The sequence below is a fragment of the Sapajus apella genome, unplaced genomic scaffold (genome assembly GCF_009761245.1).
Source record: "Sapajus apella isolate SASKATOON/1434 unplaced genomic scaffold, GSC_monkey_1.0 scaffold194, whole genome shotgun sequence".
In the NCBI taxonomy this organism is placed as follows: Eukaryota; Metazoa; Chordata; class Mammalia; order Primates; family Cebidae; genus Sapajus; species Sapajus apella.
The window spans coordinates 1,100,514-1,120,097 of NW_022437134.1; the positions used below are offsets into that span (position 1 = coordinate 1,100,514).

The window sequence follows — 19,584 nt, forward strand, 5'->3', positions numbered from 1 at the left end:
CCCAGCGCACGCTCAGGCAGCCCCTGCCCCGCCTTCTCACACTCACTTCTCACCTGCGCCCACCTGGCCATACCGTTACCCGGAACCCTGAACAAGGGTGGTCTGTCTGCCCAACGCCTCTTCTCTTGGAGGGGCTGCCAGTGTTGGGGGTGCCCAAGAGGGGGAGGGGAGAGAGCTTACCTGCTGGGCAAGAGGCCCTGGCAGGTGGGGGTCCAGCTGAACTGAAGACCAGATCTAAGAGACAGGCGGCGAGTCATTTCCAGGACAGCTCACACCTCACATAGCCGTAGGCTGTAGAATCCAAAGACGCACAGCCACAGCAGGGGAAACTGAGGCCTGGGGAGGTGGGTACCCCCCCACAAGGCAGGGGCAGATCTGGGGTGTGGGTCCTTAGGGGTCCCAGCCCAGGCTCTGGGCGGCACCGCCCTCCTGTGGGCCTGTGACAGGGTGTGCGGGCCCTCCCCGCCGGCTCCTGGCTCTCTGACTCTGGTCCCCTCTGATCAGTTCCAGTCCGAGTCCTGCCCCGTGGTGGGGATGTCCCGCTCTGGAACCTCCCAGGAGGAGCTTCGCATTGTGGAGGGCCAGGGCCAGGGGGCAGACTCGGGGCCCTCAGCCGACGAAGTCAACAACAACACCTGTTCAGGTGGGTCACTCACCCCTGCTGCCCAGGGCGCGGGGCACACTGAGACCTGGTTCCAGAGCCTGGCCCAGGCCTGTGGCCAGAAGAAAGTAGGGTCTAGAGGTCCATGACTGTCTCCCTGACTCCCAGCAGCGGTGCCCCCAGAAGGCCTCCTCCTAGACAGCTCCGAGAAGACCGCCCTGGATGGGCCCCTGGACGCGGCGCTGGACCACCTCCGCCTGGGCAGCACCTTCACCTTCCGAGTGACCGTCCTGCAGGCGTCCAGCATCTCTGCCGAATATGCCGACATCTTCTGCCAGTTCAAGTGAGCCCCGCCACCCTTGTGTACCCACGCTGCATGGGACTCTGTGCCCAAGGCTCCTCCCTGCCTGGGTGCTGGGCAGGGCAGGCCATGTTGGGAACCGCATTGGCCTGGCCCGAAGGCCCTGCACAACCCAGCGCCCTCATGGGAGGTGGGTTCCACCTGGTGAGGTCTTGTCCTGGGTCCCCCGCCCCACGCCAAAGCGTCTCCGCTGCTTTGCAGCTTCATCCACCGCCACGACGAAGCCTTCTCCACGGAGCCCCTGAAGAACACAGGCAGAGGCCCCCCACTCGGCTTCTACCACGTCCAGAACGTACGTTCCAGGCGCTTCTCCCCATCCCGGCCACTGACCGACTCCTCCCAGGGCGTCTGATCGTGGCTCATTCTTCCTCTTCTGGACCCCAGCTGTGGGCCGGGGTTGCGCTGAGCACCAGGAACACCAGTGCCAGGCAGGGTGTGGAGGCGATTTCTAGGCAGTGGGGGATCATTGACGGGTGGTGGGGTAGCTCAGAGTCCCCGGGAGCAGCCGTGGTGAGTGGAGGGCAGACGGTGAGCCGGCTGCAGGTACAGAGGGGCCTGGGTTTGTACCGAGGCCAGTGGTGGTCAGCAAGGGCAGCTCTGGCATGGGTATCGGGAATGGGAAGGAGGCAGGGTCACAGGGGCTGTAGGGTGCCAGCAATGTCCCAGAGGCCCAAAAAACTCCAGGCAGGAGAGTGCTGACAGCGGGCAGCTAGAAGGATGGAGAGGAGGGGCCTTTAGGGTGAGCAGCTCCTCCTCAAGGTGGAGAGCCGGGCTCCTGGGGCCGCAGGGAAAGAGGTGCTTAACAGTGATAAAGCTCCCAGGGAGCCAGGCCTTGCGTGCCAGGCCACCAGCGTTGATGTGGCAGGGCTAATGTCCTGGAGACTCGGTGGTTAGCCAGCTGGGACTTCTGCCACAAAGTGCCACAGAGGGGGCGTCAGAACTGTGGCTTCCCTGCTCTGGAGGCTGGAAGCCCCAGATCAGGGAGTGGGCAGGGTGCCTCCTTCTTAGACATCTGTTCTCGGCTTGTAGAGTGGCTGCCTCTTCCTCGTTCTGTCCACGTGGCCTTCCCCCCTGCATGTGTGTGGGCCCAGACCTCCCTTTTTCCTGGGGACAGCAGCTGTGCTGGAGTGGGACCTGCCCTGAGGGTCTCTGTTTAACTCTGTCATCTCTGTAAAGGCCATGTCTCGGGATACACTCTCATTCTGAGGTCCTGGGTTAGGACTTCAACATATGAATTTGGTGAGGGGGACACAGTCCAACCCATAACTCCTGCTGAGTGGGCCAGGGCCCGAGAAGGGGCATCCTGCAGAGGCCAGTGCTGCCCTTTGTCCCCTTCCCCAGCTCTGTGTTCTGAAAAGCAGCTGACCATGTGGCTCCCGTTTGTCCTGGGGAGAGAGGCCAAGGGACGCACTCCGCAGTCCTGCCTGGGGCACGTGGCGGGAGGTGGGGCTGGGCCAAAGGGCCTGGAGGAGGTTGCTGCCGGTTGTGGGCAGAGGGGCCCAGCTGGGGTCCCAGACCTGGGCCTGGAGCACCTGGCTGACTGATGTGACTCTCCTTGCCCCTTGAATGTGGCCTGGCCGTGCGTCCCGTTCTCCCACCTGCTGCCCACCAGATCGCAGTGGAGGTGACCAAGTCCTTCATTGAGTACATCAAAAGCCAGCCCATCGTGTTCGAGGTCTTCGGCCACTACCAGCAGCATCCGTTCCCGCCCCTCTGCAAGGACGTGCTCAGGTCAGCACCCTGGCTCGGGGGTTCAAGGCTGCTGTCCTCCCAGCCCCTGCCCAGATCTTTTCATCCAGCTGTCTTGAGGCTGCAGAACCCATGCGCCCCGTGAAGCCCACCTCCCCTGCGCATCCAGGAGGCCTTCTGCCTAAGGCTGGCAGGACTCAGCAGTGAAGAGCTCTGGGCCTGCCCGTAGCTTCTCCCCTTCAGGACTAAGGAGGGTTCCTTGTGAGCATTGCTCAGGAACCTTCAGCTCCTGCTGGCCTGGGCAGTGTGCAGGGGCTGCCAGCTGGAGGATGCCAGGGAGACCACTTCTGTTGCCCACCGAGGACCCCAGGAAAGGGGCCTAGCTGACACCCCTGGGGGAAGCCCAGCCTAGCTCCCTCACTCCCAAGGCTTTTATAGATGGGGGGCTCAGACAGACTTGCGGGGCTGTGGCATCTCACCCTAGACCCTGAAGCTGGGACAGGAGTGTCCACCCTGGGCCAGGCCAACCCCTCCCGGACACTCCAGTGCAGAGAGAACAGCATAGAGGCCTCGGGGGGCGCGTCTCTTCCCATGTGCGTCTCCCCGCAGCTGTCAGGCAGGACCGAGAGCTCAGGGGCCCTCCAGGGTGTCAGGGAAAGGGACAGGCAGTGAAGGCTTTGTTTTGGGGGTGCTTGTCTGTCCTTGGGAGTGACTGGAGGACTCTGGACTGGGAGCCAGAGCTTGACCTTTGCCCTGGTTTCCTGTGGCTCCTGTGGTGGGATCTGCGGTCCTGATCTGGTGTTCTCTTCCTCCTACCCAAACGGCTTTGGGGGAGACAGGGCAGGAGGGGACAAGGATGGGCACCTGGGGCCTGTGGCCTCTGTCCCGTGACCCTCCAGCCCAGCCTCCCACAGACACCTCACACCGGTGCTTCCTCCTCCACAGCCCCCTGAGGCCCTCACGCCGCCACTTCCCTCGGGTCATGCCGCTGTCCAAGCCAGGTAGGAAGGGTCTCTGGAGCCGCCTGAGGGCAGCGAGTGCCCTTCACTGTGGGTGCTGACGTGGGCTGGGCTCTGCAGTGGGTGCAGTCCTCCGTGATGGGGCTGGGCAGTCTGGGGCCACCCTGAGCCTGTTGGGCCTCACGGGGTCCCATGGAGCAAAGGTCTGTCCTGCGTCCATGGAGTGGCCTGGAGCTGGTGGCAGAGGCGTAGGGAGCCGAGGAAGGAAGGCAGCAGGAGGGTTGGGGGTTTTGGGGGACTTCTGGCATCTCCGCTGAACACAGAGAGGTGGAGATTTGGGGGTGAAAGGCAATCCAGGAAGCTCCTTCATGGGGGGCTGAGGCTGGAGGTGGGAGTGAGCTTGTGGGTCGGTGGGAGAGGCGTTTTTAGCAGAGCTTTTGCCCAGAGCCCGGAGCCCCTGCCTGTGGGAACAGGTGCGTCATGGAATAGCACTTGACATCCGTTGGGTTTTAGTTGAAAGAGTGGAGTTTATTTCCTACAAGACCAAAACCCAGGGTCATGGTTGGAGAGCTGGAGACAGACTGAGGCCCGGCAGGTGTGGCTGAGTCCCTCTTCCCTGAAGCCTCCTGCAGGGGGGGCTGTGTTCCAGGCATCAGCGCCCCAGTGGGTAGGGGCCCGCATGAGAAGCTGCCTCTGCAGCTGGCGGGTGGTAGCACTGGGTCTGCGCACGTGGGGACCGGGTATCGGCCTCTCGTGCCTGCCTTTCGAGGATCCGTCCTCTGCACCGTGTAAGATGAAGGTTTGCAGGCTGAGGACACCTCGGGAGGGCACCCCCAGCTGCGGCAGGGCCTGTCCCTGGTCTGACAGGCTTTCTGGCTGGCACATGGGCTCCCTGTGACTCAGCCCTCCCACAGCCTACAAGAAAGACCTGCAGATCCATCTTTGTGGGAGAGGCAGAGGAGGCTCAGATGGCACTTGCTGGAGGAGGGCCTGTGTGCCGGGTCTCAGAGGAGGCAGTGGTGGGCAGAGGCTGTTGGCCAGGAGCTGGACGCAAGTGAAGGACCAGCAGGCGCTGAGGGGCAGGGCCTCTCAGGCCAGGCCTGGGTGCTGCTGAGAGGTGCTCGGACTGGTGCAGTAGGCTGTGGCCAAAGTGTGCTGCAGGTGACAGCCCTGGCCGCATGGCAGAGGGGCTGTGAGGGTTGTGGGCTTTCGAACAAGGAGCTCTGCTGCTGCCCCACAGGTTCTTGGGGTCTTGATCCCTGTCCTCCTTATGAGCTGTGCCCACGTGCATGGCCGTATGCCTCTTCTAGCCGGGTCATGGAGAACCTGAGCACCCGAGTGACGGGCAGAGGCCTGAGAGTGTGCAGGACTGGGTGTAACTTGGGCATGGCTGGGGTTGGCTGGTTGTTTCCCTTGAGAAGGGGTGGTGCCCTTGCTGCCTCTGAGCCCCTTGGCCCTGACACCTCCGTGAGTGTGCCCTCGGCACACGATGGGTTGGGTCTGCCCTCCGCACACGCCTCCCTCCTGTCCCCACAGTGCCCGCCACCAAGCTCAGCACGCTGACGCGGCCCTGCCCGGGGCCCTGCCACTGCAAGTATGACCTGCTGGTCTACTTCGAGATCTGTGAGCTGGAGGCCAACGGCGAGTGAGTGCCGGCGTGGGGCCCCGGGGTGTGGGCGAGTGAGTGCCGGTGCGGGGCCCCTGGGGTGTGGCCAGTGGCCGAGAGGGACAAGGCCCCGGGCCACCCAGAGTCATTCTTCCAGCGGGTGTTCACTGCAGACCTCCTGTGGGCCTGGCCTCATCTAGGGCCTGGGGAGTGAAGCAGACAAAGCTCCCGCCATCCTGGCGGAGCTGGCGGGGGGGAAGAGGGGGGCTAGACAGATAAGCACGTGGACTGGCGGCCCCACGGTCCACAGCACAAGGACAGCATGGCAGGGGAGTGGCTCGGGGGACTGGGGCGGCAGACGTGGCACTTACCAAGTGATCAAGGGGCTTTTGAACAAAGACCTGAGGGGAGGGGGGGGGGAGCCCGGAGGCCGGGGGGGGGCGGGATCCAGGGCCCCGGTGCAGAGGCCAGTGGGGGCCTTCCTGGTGCTCTGAGGGTAGTGGGGAGCTGGGCTGACGCTGGCGGCTCAGGGTGGGGCCTGGTGGAGACTCAGGTCCTTGCCCCGAGTGGGACGGAGCCTTAGAGGTTGGAGCAGACGAGCCCATCTGCTGGGATTTCTTCTGGATCCTGTGGCCTTGGGTTGTGGATCTGCAGGGCCGAGGAAAAGCAGATGACCCTCGGGACTTAGAAATCCAGCCCAGAGGGGCCCAGCCATCCTACGTGTCTCCCTGTTGGACACCCTGCCAGTGAAGTGGGCAGGGCCGCGAGGCGATGGCCAAGGAGGCCTGGTGGGTTTCTGTGCTGACCGTGGCCTCCATGGTCCCGGCCACCTGATCTTCGCCAGAGGGAGCTGCTGATTTTTCCCTGTTTTTGCTCCATCCACTGTGGGGCCAGGGCCCTGTGCTGCCAGGAGGGTGGGGAGGAGGGCTGACCGCCCTCATGTGTGTCTCTCTTCCAGTTACATCCCAGCCGTGGTGGACCACCGTGGGGGCATGCCGTGCATGGGGACCTTCCTCCTCCACCAGGTGTGAGCCCCTCCCTGCCCCTCCCCTGCCTGGGTCCCACTCCCCCACCCCACGTGTCCCCTCACCGCCCCAGCGGTCTGACTGTATCCTCTCTCCTGGGCCCGGCAGGGCATCCAGCGACGGATAACGGTGACACTACTGCACGAGACGGGCAGCCACATCCGCTGGAAGGAAGTGCGCGAGCTGGTTGTGGGTGAGTGCCGGGCGGGGGCTGCCTCGGGGGCGGGGCCGAGCGGGTGGGAAGAGCAAGACCTCCAGCTGGGTGCCCGGGTTCTAACCACACCTCTGCCGCTGTTGCTGCGTGACCCTGGCCAAGTCACATAACCTCCCTGTGGGTCAGCTCCTCACCTGCAAAGGAGAGCCTTGGACCTGGGTGATGAGCCGTGAACTTCTATTTAATCAGTGTGTGAGAGCGCTGGGGCCGCCCTGACCAGATACCACAAGCTGGTAGCCGAAAGCAGCAGCCGTTTATCATCTCAGTTCTGGAGGCCGAAGTCCAGAATCAGTGTGGCTGAGAGGCGCTCTCTCTCTGAAAGCTGTCGGCGAAAATCTCCCCCCACCTCTTTCAGCTCCTGGTGGTGGCTGGAGTCCTGGGCACCCTTGGCCTGTAGACGCATCGCTGTGTTTTCACAGGCTTCTCCCTGCCTGTGTCTTCCCGAGCCCTTTCTTCTCAGGTCATCAGGCAGGTGGGGTGAGGGACCCGTCCTGCGCCAGGCTGACTGCGTCTGTAGTCAGCTTGATCACCTCTGCAAAGCCCTACTTCCAAATGAGGTCCCACTCGGAGGTACTGGCGGTTAGGACTGCCACATACATGCCCGGGTCACAGTTCCGCCCATCAGCATCACCAGGGATCTTACGCTTTTTTCTTCCATGACCTCTTGTTTGGAACTCTTGGGTCTGCCAGACATTTTCTTTGCTAAGGTGTAAAGAGTTTGTCTTCCCAGTTTTCATTCAAGGAGGCAGACAGTCATCCGTTCAAGTGTGCCGTTGGCATGTGGCCAGCCCAGCCCTCCCTTGCCCTGGACATTGTTATGGCCGGGCAGGGTGACTGCTTAAGGTGGCTTCTCTGGGGCTGGACCCATCACCCTGTGTCCCAGTGCAGGGCTGTAGACACGAGGTTCCAGGAGCATGCCTGTGTTTTCAAGTGCTGCGTCTAATTGCACATGAATTGGGAAGCCATGGATCAAGCACCCAGACCCTCCCGTCAAGGCTGTTCAGGGCAAGCCTAAAAGGAGGGGATGGAGGGACAGTAGAACGTAAGCAAATACACAGGTGGCTGTGGGCCCGCCGCGTGGTGGCTGTGGACCCGGCCACATGGTGGCTGTGGGCCCGCCGTGTGGTGGCTGTGGACCCGGCCGCATGGTGGCTGTGGGCCCGCCGCGTGGTGGCTGTGGGCCCGCCGCGTGGTGGCTGTGGACCCGGCCGCGTGGTGGCTGTGGGCCCGCCACGTGGTGGCTGTGGACCCGGCCGCATGGTGGCTGTGGGCCCGCCGCGTGGTCGTTGAGGACCCGTCCCTGGGCAGCTCTGCTCCCACCTGCTGAGTCCTGGTCTCCGTCCCCCAAGGCAGACAGGAGAGAAGGAGGGAGGGAAGCTGGATCTGCAGGGCTGAGGGGACACATCCTCTGGCCTGGGTCTGTCGCCCCTCAGGCCCCGCTGCTTAGATCCCACCTTCTCCCTGCCTCCTTTCTACAAAGGCAACAGACTGTCTGTTTATGTGGGGTGAGGGATCAGGGATGCTACTGAAAGGGATTTGGGGAGATACAGTGTGAACCCCAACACCCCCCTTGAGGCTAAGGGGTTTGGGCTCAGCCTCTGGGCTTCATGACAGAGCAGCCCTGTGACTGGACTCAGGGCACAGAGCAGCCAGGTCACTTTCTAGGGGGCACCTCCCTCTTTCCTACTCCCCACCCAGAACCCCAGCTCACGGTTCACAGCCTTCTCCCAGCTCAGCATCCCTCCCAAGAGGGCCATGGAACTTACCAGCCCTGTGAGTTGGACAGGATTGTGGGCACGGGGTCAGCAAAAGGGATGAGAGCCGAGGGCACACCCCAGGTGTCCATGAGCAGTGGGTGAGTGGGCCCTTTGAGGCAGGGGAGGGAGTGGAGGTGTGGACAGCAGAGAGTCAGGACCCCAGCCCCACCCCGGCACTCTGCCCACACGAGCGGGCTCACGCGTGTCAGTTTTGTGGGCCAGGTACTTGGTCAGACTCAAAGCAGGCTGCACGCTGCTGAAGTGACGGCCCCGAGGGCAGAGGGGCTCTGCCCTGGCAGCGATCCCTGCAGCCGAGCCGCTTCCCCGCCACAGGCCCTGCCCCAGCGTGGACCCAGAGAGCCCGGCATGGGGAAGGGCACTTTGCTGGGATCCCACCTGCCTCCTCCTAGGACCTACGTGCGGAGCTTATGGGCCGACATTCCAGCAGTGGGACGGGGCAGGCCCCGTGTGCACCTGTCAGCACAAAATCCTAGCGGGTCCTGGTTTTATCTGGTCCGTGCGTGGCTAAGGAGAAGGAAGGCTGTCATTCCTTCCTGGCGCAACAAAGAAAGCGTACATGTGCTTGTTTACTCCTTTGAAGGAGCAGAGCTGTCACTGTCTGGCCAAGAAATTATTAGTGAAGCCGCCAGGCAGAATTCCTGCCTCATAATGGCCTGGTGTCTTTCCCAGAGCCAGGCAGACACCCCCAGTGCATGCGTCTCAGCAGCTCTCCTGGACATGCCCCTTGTAAGAAGAGGTTTTGTGGCACAGATCGCGTTCTCCCCTCTGCGTTCCCATCCCTCCCCTCCTCCGCTCTCCTCCCCCTCCCTCCCTCCCTCCCTTCTTTTCCTCATTATTGTCACCATTTTTAGGTATAAGAATAAGTGGGAACATTCCGCTCTGCGCCTCGCTTCGACTTCCTTTTCCAGCGGTCTGGAAGGCCTGGCTTTCCAGGCCAAGCACCTGTGTCCCTCAGTGTATGTGTGGGGTGTTCATTGTGTCCGAGAGACAGTCAAGAAACACCGCAGAGCTGTCACTGCAAATGGCTCCTGGGTCACTGAGGACCCTGTGGGGCCTCCTGTACCCACCCCCGGTGCCACCTTTGACCGATGCTCTAGTGACCTTGTGGGGAGCTGGCTTGCTGACAGGGCTCCCGCCCGAGGCAGCCAGCAGGGCCTCCCAGGCCTGAGATGTGACCTCCCACCTGCCCCTGAGATGTGACCTGTGGCCCGTTGCCCTTTTGCAGGCCGCATCCGAAACACTCCAGAGACTGACGAGTCCCTGATCGACCCCAACATCCTGTCTCTCAACATCCTTTCTTCCGGATACATTCGCCCGGCCCAAGATGACCGGTGAGTTCGAGACTCCCTGGACACAGGGCCCAGGGCGTGCTTCCAGCCTGCCAGGCCCTCGGCCCACCCGGCACAGGGTCCAGCCGCATGGCGTGGCCCGCTCCAGTGCTGTCCTGGCCCTCCCTCCTGGCACCTGCTGGAGCTACACGGTGAGGGGCTGGCGGCCTCTGCACCTCCCAGCTCTTTGTGTGCGCACCTCATCGCTGGCTCAGGCATCCCCGTGCTCCTTTGTCACCAAGTAGAGGGACCAGTGCAGGGATTGGAGGATGAGCTGAATTCTGTCCTCAGGAGTTTCGTGGTTGGGTGGTGTGGGGACAAGTGGCTGTATATCCAAGGACCACACTGCCGGGGGCAAGTCAGTGGCCTCTGGCAGGCGTCCTGGGGCCAGGGGTTGAGCAGCCAGGGTGGGGCGCTCACAGGCACTGCTTGGCACAGGCCCCTCACCACCAGGCTGCTCCTTTCCACACTCCTGGCATGGTCAAGCCCCACAGTCTGGGCAGTCCCAGCTCGACCACACCTGGGCTGGGGTGTTGGAGCCCTGGGGTGTCTGTGGCAGCCCCATTGGGGTCTGCTGGGGTCGGGGGATGGGAGAGGGAGGCGGCCGCTAAGGTTGGCCTGGGCAGGTGGCTCAGCACTGCCAGGCAGCCCTGCTGGGTGGGGAGGTCCCTTGGGCTCCACTGTGTCCCAGACACTGCCTTCCAGGGGCTTGGGGAAAGTGAAGCAGGGGCTCCAGTGACCAGTCCTGGCTGTTCCTGGGGCTCCACGTGGCCCATGATGCACAAGCCCAGAGCAGACCCTCGGAGCTGCAGCCAGGGGTGTCTCTATGGCCTGCCGGCGTCTGTGTCTGTAGGAAAATGTCTCAAGGGCCTCCCTGCAAGGAGGGTCAGGGTCGTAAGAAAGGAGGGTCCCAGGGTGGGGGGCGCTGTCTCCTATTCTTCTGACTAGGGTCCAGACAGAGCTCGGTTTCATCAGAAACACCCAGAAAGTGGGTTCTTGGGGCTCAGCCCCTGCATTAATGCAGATACTGCAGGGGCAACCAGGGCAGGGGGCAGCTGGGTAGCCAGGGTGGGCACAGCGCTGAACAGCAGGGGGTGGGGGTGGGCAGAGACCTGGCATGGTGGATGGGGCTCTGGTCCCAGCCCTGCTTTCGGCCCTCCGGAGGGAGCCTGCCCTACACGCACGTCCACAGGAGTGGGGAGGACTCGGTGTTCTATGTGGAGGTGGCGCCATGGTGGGGGGACACGTCCGGGATGGGGGAGGTGAGGCAGACGCTGGGCTGGGTCGGGGCTTGGGGGCTTCCTCGTGCCTTGCTTGTCCTGAGCCATGAGATTGCTCCCTGGTGAGCCATGGAGAAGGCCTGGAGCCCCCAGCACGGGCACCCCCTGCCAGGTGTGAGCGCTGTGCCTGGGCTGTGGGGCACCAGGACTTGGAGTGGGGGGTGGGGCCCAGGAGGGCCGGTCTGCCATGTGAGACGGGCTTTGGAGCCTGGGAGATTACCTCATTACCATATTCCTGACCTCTGACCTTCCCTCAACCCAGGTAGCTCCTGCAATGGGGTGGGCAGGGGCTCCAGACCCCCAAACCCCCACTGTCTCCCTGCACAGAGGGCTGGGTTTCTGAGGTCTTCCTCAGAAGATGAGCTGCCATGGATGACACAGGAGGGAGTGGCTCATGGCTGGACCTCAGGCCACCCTGTTCCTGTCACTGAAGGGTCTTCGGCCCCTGAGGGCTGTGAGATGTGAGGCCGGTCCCGGGCCGGCTCTGGGGTCGAGGCAGCCCTGTGCTGGGGTCGAGGCAGCCCTGTGCTGGGGTCAAGGCCCTGGGTCTGAGACAGGAGGGAGGTGCGTTGCCCGGGCATGGCCTCCCCAAGCGCCCCCAGCCCTGCCCCAGAGCAGTGTCGAGGACTGTCCTCTGCTGGCATCCCTAGGCAGACACCGTCCTGTGGCTTGGCTCACCAGGCCCGTGGCCTTCCTGTGCCATGGACGGTGCTGGCGTCCTCAGACCCGGGCCGGCCGGGCTGCTCCGTGGCCTTTCTCCGCGACACGCAGGCTCACGAGCCCCGGCTTCCGACTCCAGCCTGGGGCCTCGGCCGCCCCTGCGCTTTGCCGCTGCCTTGCCTCCGCCCACCCCCAGGCCCCGCGCTTTGCAGCCTGCCCGGCTCAGAGTGGGCCCGAGGCCGCCGGCCGCTGCCCCTGCCTGCCCCGCCCGCCCCCGCTGTGCTGCCCGCCTCACTAACCGTGTGATTGTTTGTGTTTTGCAGGCAGTTTCTTGATTCGGACATACCTAGGTATCATCTGTGTCCCTTGGTTTCATTTCAGCCTCTTCTTTCCTTCCCTGCTCCTCGCTGACCGCCCCCACACCCTGCCCCCCACACCCCTGAGGATCTCACTGCAGCTGTCTGGACTCCTCACACACGCGCCCACCTGTCCTCCCGTCCCTCCCGTCTTCTTTCTTTTGATTCTCCTGGAATCTCGGTTGATTTCTTTATGGCTTCCTCCCCGTCTTCTTGGCTGAGTCCTTTCTGCCCCCACTCCTGATTCTGGCTGCTTTGTCGTTTCCTGCCCTGCAGTAGACGCTGGCTGGCCCCCCGCTCCTCCTGCCCCAGCCTTGCCTGCCCCCGGCCCCATGCTGCCCTGTGGAGGGGGCGGCGTCCCGCACGCTCTGGCTGGCCTGCTGCCCCACCCTGCAAGGTCCAGCCCTGCTCCCCGCTCCCCGCTCCCCGCCAGGGGCCATAGCAGGCAGAGCCGTGAGCACAGGGGATGGGGAAGGGCAGACAGGAGCCAGCCCAGGAGACCCTCACGCCCCAGCACATTCCACAGCCTCATGTGAGCCCCTCACCTGGCCAGGCCAGCAAGGAGGGACGGCGGCTCCAGCCACGCTCCTCTGGCCTTGGCTGTGGCCACTGAGCCTCCTTTTGTGGAAGCGGCCGGTGGTGAATTCATGAGACCAGAGTCCAACTCAGGTTGTCCAGCAGGAGGCAAGGTGGCTCCCTGTCCCCAGCCACGGTGAGGCCCTTGCCCACACCAGCCTGGGGCAGGAGGGCCTCCAAGTCCCTAATCCAGAACTTGAGCCTGTGTAAGATCAAGGCTGGCCCCTCCTGGGTCCCTGCAGGACCGCCCCCTGCAGACCACGTGCCGGCCTCTCAGGCCTGAAGCTGGGAGGCGTGAGGCCGCTCCTGGCATGGAGCCCCAGGGCAGCAGGGCTCGGCCAGCACTCTCTGAGGCCACGTCCTGGTCGGCTCATGTTGCGATGGGTCAGGACAGAGGATTGACAGCTGTGGCTGAGGGACTGTGCCCAGAAGGCCTGCTCGGGGGCGGCAGGACAAGAGTCCCCTGTGGCATGGCCCCTTGAGCCCGCGCACACGGCTCTTTCCATGAACAGATCTTTTCCGGAGGCCGCTGCGCCAGCTCTCCCTGGGACCTGGGTGCAGCAGAGGCCCTATGGAGGGACAGCTGTGGTGGTGGCCTCGTGGAGGAGGGAGTGCAGCCGTTGAGGCCTGAGCGGGGCCTCCCTCTCCCTGCAGTGTGTCCGGACAGGCTTGCAGGAGGAGGAGGCGGCGCCATGCTAGCGGGACCTGGAGTCAGCTGGCCTGGCTCCGGGAGATTCCGCGTTCTCAGAGAGATCTGGGCCTGTGGGGCCCACCAGCTTGGGCGCTAATATACGAGCTGTTTTCTGGGCACAGGGAGATTCTGGCCCACCAGTGTGACCTTGTGGCAGGGGTGGTCTGCATTTTGTTCCAGTTTCAGCTGGGCGGTGTTCCGGTCCCACACCCTCTGCATGTTTGAGGGGATGCCAGGCTGGTCCCAGACACCACTAGGTGGAAACATTAGCACCTCCATCCTGTAAAGCAGGCACACGATGGCTCTGCGGGAGGAGAGGGGACTGTCCATCCCTTGCCAGCCTTGGGCCTCGGGGCCCTGTGTCCCTGTGCCTGAGTGAGGAGTCAGGCCCTCCTGTGGCTTTTCCCCCATTCCAGAATGAGCTTGCCAGCCCCTGCCCCATGGGCAGCAGGCTTGGGGCGTAGCCTGCGTGGGAAACCTCCAGCTCAGGGCATGCGGAGGGGAGGAGAGAGGGGTTTCCGCGTCCTGAGAATCGGACTTGAGCCACCTTCCTGGGGCCCCACTTTGCCAGGCAGGGAACCACCACGATGGGCAGTCCTGTGGACACGCAGTTGCTGGCTGTGGTGCGGGGTCTCATCCCAGACGTCTGCAGCGGGCAGGGACCCTGGGGCCTCACGGCGGTGCCATTTGCTGACTCTGTGGATTGGCTGAGCAGGGCCCTGGCCGAGCTTTGTTTCTGTCCCGGAAAGTGAGGCTGGTGGTGGCCTCCATGCCCCGCTGCTGTGACAGCAGTGAGATGGTGCTGGGCGGGGCCGGCATGGTCCCCTCTACAGCACGGGGCCATCAGGGTCACTCTCTGAGGGTGAGCTGCACTGTCAGTGTCGAGACTGCCCCGCTGGCCGTCCCGAGTGTGTTTCTTCTCCTAGCCATTACCACTGCGCTGAAGGCGCTGCACTGAAGCACTGCGGCTGTCTCTCTCACATGTGCGTGCACACGGAGTTTGCATACAGGGTGCGTGTGACGTCATCCGTGCGTTAGCGAGATCTGCTCCAACCTCCTACCCTAGCATCGTAGCCAGGGTCACCAGGCTGCCTGCCCCAGGGCCGCGGGGGTGACCTGCCCAGAGCAGAGGAGGTCAGCACGGCCCTTCAGCCAGGCTTCTCTCGAGGCAGTGAGGAGGGGCTGGGGAGCAGCAGGGCCCACAGTCACCCTGGCCACCCAGCAGCGTGGGGCTCGTTTCCCCACAGAAGGATCCAGCTCTGACGGCCTGAGGCTTCTCCAGCCTTGTCAGGAAGGGTGGGCGGCAAGCTCCCGTTGAGACCCCGGACCTCAGGCCCTGCCCTGTCCTTCCCCGCTGAACCACGGGCAGGGCAGCATTCACGCGCTCACTCATGTGTCTGTCACGTGTGACTGAGCCAGTCCTGTCAGCCACATCCCGTAGGATTAAAGGCAAAACCATGAGGTCCGTCCCGGGGGGGTCAAGGCCTGGCCAGGAAGCTCATTCACCCCCTTATCCCTCCCTGATCCCTCCCCCATCCCTTTCTCATCCCTTACTCTTTCTCCCATCCCCTCATCCCTCTGTCACCCCCCACCATCCCCTTATTCTTTTCATTCCCCCTCATCCCTCCCTCCCTCATCCCCCACCCCCTCATTCCCTGCTCATCCCCTCATCCCTTATTCTTTCCCCATCCTCTCACCTCTCCCTCATCCCCATCATCCCCTTTTCCTTTCCTCATTCCCTTATCCCTCCTTCATCCTTATCCCTCCCTCACACCTTATCCCTCCCTCACCCTTATCCCTCCCTCACACCTTATCCCTTCCTCATTCCCTTCATCCCCTCATTCTTCCCTCATTGCCTCATCCCCCCCATCAGCCGTACTCCTCATCCCCTTGTTAACTCCTCCCCTCATTCCTTCATCTCACCCCTCCCTCATTCTCTCCTTCCCTCTTTTCATCTTCTCTTCCTTCACTTTCTCCCCCTCTCCCTCACCCCCTCATCCTTTACCCCCTTGTCCCTGTATCTCCTAATTCCCACACCCCCTCCTCCCCTTGCCCCTCATTCCCACCTCCCTTCATTCCCTCCATCCCCTTTACTTCATTTTTTTCTCTCCTTACCCCCTCACTCCCTCACCCCCATGCCCTCATCCCCTCACCCTCGCCTTTCTTCCTCCCCTCACCCCCTCATTTATTTTTCCCCTTCTTCCCTCATCTTCTCCTGCCCTCATGCCTCACCTCCTCCTCCTCTCCCCTCCTCCCTCATTCCCTCATCCCTCCTCCCTTCCTCCCCATTCCCTTATTCCCTCCTTCCTCCTTCCCTCATCCCTTATTCCCTCCTTCCCTCCTCCCTCCTCCCCTCATCCCTCCTCCCTCATCCCCTTATCCCTCCTCCCTCATCCCTCCTCCCCTCCTCCCCTCCTCCCCTCATTCCCTTATTCCCTCCTCCCCTCCTCCCTCCTCCCCTCATTCCTCTTCCCTCCTCCCCTCATTCCCTTATTCCCTCCTCCCCCCCCACCTCCTCCCCCTCCCCTCCGCCCTCCTCCCTCCTCCTCTCATTCCTCCCTCCTCCCCTCATTCCTCCTCCCTCCTCCCTCTTTCCCTCCTCCTTCCTCCCCTCCTCCCTCCTTCCCTCCTCCCTCCTCCCCTCCTCCCTCCTCCCCTCCTCCCCTCCACCCCCCTCCCCTCATTCCTCCCTCCTCTCCTTCTCCCTTGTCCCCTCATTCCTCCTCCCTCCACCCTCTTCCCTCCTCCCTCCTCCCCTCCTCCCTTACCCCGATCCGCATAGCAGACAGTAAGCAAGCAAGCTATGTCCTGGCCTGTGACACAGCAGTGATGGGGACTGCTGACCTGGTTCAGGAGTTGGAGTCCAGTGATGATGTCTGCCAGGGCGAAGGGGGACTGTGGGGTTGCCCGGTGTGGAGGGCACACCAGGAAAGAGGGAGCTTGCCTGAGCTGGGGGCACAAAAGGAGCCCATGAGTAGAGGTGGACGGGAGAGTGGGGAGAGGGGGCTCCCAGGCAGGACCAAGCCCCTGACCTGGCACTGCCTCTGATGACTTCCTAGGGTCGTGCCGTCGAGGGAGGCGGTGGGGAGCAGTGGCAGCCAGGTGGTCTCCCAGCTGGTGTGGCATCAGGGGTGGCATGCAGTCGGGGCACCAGCTCTGGCTGTGTCAGCCGCTGCAGCCCGGCCCCTGCCGGTGGAGCCCGGGCCAGAGCCTTGTCTGATGTTGCTCGGAGCCCGTGCCTTCCTCAGGCCCACGGGGACGGGACGAGGCTCTCTCCCACTGCACCCCCACACACTCCTCACCTCTGTCGAGCCTGTGCTTGGCACCTGGCAAGCCCACCACCCCAGCCCCTATGTCTAAGTCCTTGGTGGGCTTCACAATCCAGCTGCAGCGGCCCCTCCTCCATGCAGCCTTCCTGACTCTGCCCACCTCCTTCTCCCCTGCCCAGCTGTAGGATCTCTCCCTCTGTGTGGACCTACTGCGCATTTGCCCCCAGGCCAGGTTTCGCCCTCTCGAGAGCAACATCAGGCTTCCCAGTTGTGTATTTCCCCACAGGACAGAGCCCAAGAGCAGAGCTCAGTCAGGCCAGGAGCGGGGAGCTGGGAGGGTGGGGCCAGCAGTGACCAGGGCTCAGGCTGGAGGTGGAGAGGCTGTAGGGCAGGTGAGGCTGTGGCCCCCGGGTGCCTGGCCCAGCTCTTCCAGTTGGCCCTGTGTGGATGCCAGCGTCCAGCTTCCATCCCACAGACTGGCTTGGGCCGCGTGTGTTCCCTGCTCTGTGTTCTGGTGGTAGGGCTCTCGGGCTGTGTGGCGGGTGGTGCCGCGTGACTGTGTTGGGTCCCCTCCAGACCCTGTGGACCGTGTCTCTGAGGTGGGGGTTCAGGCATGATCCCCTGCTCTTAGTGGTGCCTTCAGCCACGGGCGAAGAGGGCCTGCCCTGGCTGCCATCCGTGGCCTCACCGTGTTAGGTTACTTCCCTGGAGAACCTGGGTCACTCCCTCTCAAGAAACATCCTTCCCAGAGCACCTGTGTTTCTGTTGAAGCTTTGAGCATGGGCCTTACTGTTCAGATTCTCCACAGAGGCATTTGCCCTGTGGTGCCTGCCTTGCCTGTCAGCTTGCTGGGTGACTTGAAGGAGGGCCGGGCACTGCCATCTCAGCGGCGTGCACACACCCTGAGGGGCCCTTTGCAGCAGGCTTGTTTCACGGTCAGGTGCAGAATAGCCGAGCCGAGCAGCAGCCTCACTGCAGCCTTGGAGGGAGCGGGTGGAGCCCCAGCCGCCTGCCTCGGTTCCCGGACGCAGGTCTGTGGCCGAGCCAGGGCCTGAGAACGCGGCCCACAGCACGTGCGTTGTCTTTCTCAACAAGACACTCTCAGCAAGCGCTCAGGGCTCCCCATGCGGGCGCCGTTTGAGCCCCAAGCCCTCTCTGCCCCGAGCTGAAGGCGGGGTGGTCCTTCTTTCTCGGCCCCAGCAGAGGGCAGCCTCAGTCCGAGGCTGGAGGAGGGAGCCACCAGAGAGGCCTCCTGGGCGCCGCTGCCCCGCTTCCTGGTCGGCTTTGGGGGGAGCTGCTGACCAGCCTTGTCCTGAGAGGGCACCGTTCATAACCCACCTCGGGCACTCTGTGGCAGTGCAGCCTGACCCCTGCAGCCGCCTCTTTCTTCAAAAGTGGGTTCCCTGAGCACAGCAGTCAGAGGAGGGGCTGAGGAACCAGGAGCAGAGGTGGGGGTGGGACCGCCTTGCCGGGAGGAGGGGCAGAGGCGAGGGTTGGGTGCCCAGGCCCTGTCCTGGCTGTTGGTGGTGGGGCCTGGGAAGGGCCCATCCCTGCCCTGGGCCTGGGTCCCCAGCTGTGGAACGGTGGGATGCGGAGCGCCTGCGGGATATCCGGGCAGCTGCTGATGGCAAAGCTCCGTCCAGGCTCACTCGAGGCTCTGCCCCTGGGGCTGCCCCCATCCCAGCGTTTCTGCTTCAGGGCGTCTGGGCTGGGGCTGAGAATCTGTATTTCTAGCAGGTTCCCACACCGGGCTGCATGTTTCCTCTTGTGCTGATTCGGAAGGTTTTGTAGCTGTCACGTGGGGTGGAGCGAGGGGGGCTTCAGGAGACGGGGCCTGGAGCAACCTCGTGCCTGCTCCTGGAGTGGGGGTCCTGGCGTGGTCTCCAAGGCCCTCTCAGCCCACATCCTGCAGCGTGATCTTGGTCACGTCTCAGCCTTCCTGGGTCTTGGTTTCCGGCTGTGTGATGGTGGGGCACCCGTCGGTGGTTCCCATGCTGTGCCTGCAAGCTCGGGGGGTCCCAGCTGGCGGTGTGGGTCCCGTGTGGGTGAGCTGGTGCTATGCCAGCCTGCTCCACCCCAATCCACCAGCCGCTGTCCCCTCTGATCTCACTTGGGGTCTGGGTAAGACCTGTCCTCCCTTTGTAGAGGTATGAGGGGCACAGGGGGACCAAGGAGTGTTGCCAAGGACCCTCCTGGCCCTGGATTCCAGGGTCTGCTGCCCGTGACCAGGTGGAGCAAGGCAGGCTGTGGGCCAAGGGCTGGTTGAGAGGCCTGGCTGTAGCCCTGTAGGGCAGAGTGGGCAGCCTCCGGGGCACGCCAGTGGTTTGGAAATGACCCAGGGGCAGCACATTAGCTGTGCCCATGTCAGACCCTGGTCCAACTGGCAATCTTGACACCTGGAGGATGGGACGGGGGTCTGGGAAGGCCCCTTCCCTGCTGTGCACACAGCCCTGTAAGGCCCCTCCCACCATTCTCTCCCCAGCTCACATGGGAGACTCCACCACAGTCAGGTTCTCAGAGAGATTCTAGTCCACTGGGGTCTGAGCAGGGCAAAGCCACACACTGCCTGCACTGAGAAGACCTCAGCTAGGACTCCCAAAGGGGCCATTGTGGGCCTTGTGTGGAAGTGGGTTTGTATTCCACTTACTGCCCCAGGCCTGGCTCCAGCAGAGCCCACTGGTCCTGAGGAGCGGCCCCTCCCTGCCTGGCCTTGGGGCCCTGCCTGCCTCACTGGACTCACTTCTTTGCTGTGTCCCACTTGGGGGCCAAGGAGCCCCAGGATGGGGCAGGGACGTACTCCTGATGACCAAGGAGTGCCTGGGCTGGGAGGACCCAGTGCTTTCTGAAGGGCGCACGGAAGGGAGTGGGTGCTGATGCTGGTCCTGATCCTGGGGCCAGGGGGTGAGGGGTGGGCGGGCTGTGTCTGCACACACACAGACGGAAGAGAAGGAAGGGGAGCAGAAGCAAGCTGAGGCCCTTTAGAGACTTTAGAGGCGGGAGACCGAGGGTCCAGCACGGGGCCGAAGGGTTGGGCCCACCAGGGACAAGGCTGATGGGACCCAGTACATAGCGGTCATGAGGATGTTAGCGATGCTAGCGTGTGCTAGATAGTGACGTGTACCCAGTAGTGACGTTGACGTGTGCTAGTGACGTGTACCCAGTAGTGACGCTGACGTGTGCTAGATAGTGAC

At 63.3% G+C, this 19,584-nt stretch overlaps 1 protein-coding gene and 1 long non-coding RNA gene across 3 annotated transcripts in view; both read left to right on the plus strand.

The window, feature by feature from the left end:
- The window catches only part of KIF1A (kinesin family member 1A), a 53,984-nt gene that overhangs the window by 22,209 nt on the left and 12,191 nt on the right, over positions 1-19,584 (plus strand). For both annotated transcript variants that reach the window (XM_032269573.1, XM_032269574.1), the window contains 10 exons: positions 505-643; positions 773-944; positions 1,164-1,254; positions 2,575-2,693; positions 3,597-3,652; positions 5,147-5,255; positions 6,175-6,241; positions 6,350-6,434; positions 9,459-9,564; positions 11,825-11,851. In XM_032269573.1, coding sequence (XP_032125464.1) covers positions 505-643; positions 773-944; positions 1,164-1,254; positions 2,575-2,693; positions 3,597-3,652; positions 5,147-5,255; positions 6,175-6,241; positions 6,350-6,434; positions 9,459-9,564; positions 11,825-11,851 — 971 coding nt within the window. The remainder of the gene's footprint in view (positions 1-504; positions 644-772; positions 945-1,163; positions 1,255-2,574; positions 2,694-3,596; positions 3,653-5,146; positions 5,256-6,174; positions 6,242-6,349; positions 6,435-9,458; positions 9,565-11,824; positions 11,852-19,584) is intronic.
- LOC116543749 overlaps positions 15,857-19,584 on the plus strand; it is a 4,919-nt gene continuing 1,191 nt past the window's right edge. The window contains exons 1-2 of the long non-coding RNA XR_004265687.1: positions 15,857-17,089; positions 17,143-19,520. This is a non-coding gene — a long non-coding RNA (uncharacterized LOC116543749). The remainder of the gene's footprint in view (positions 17,090-17,142; positions 19,521-19,584) is intronic.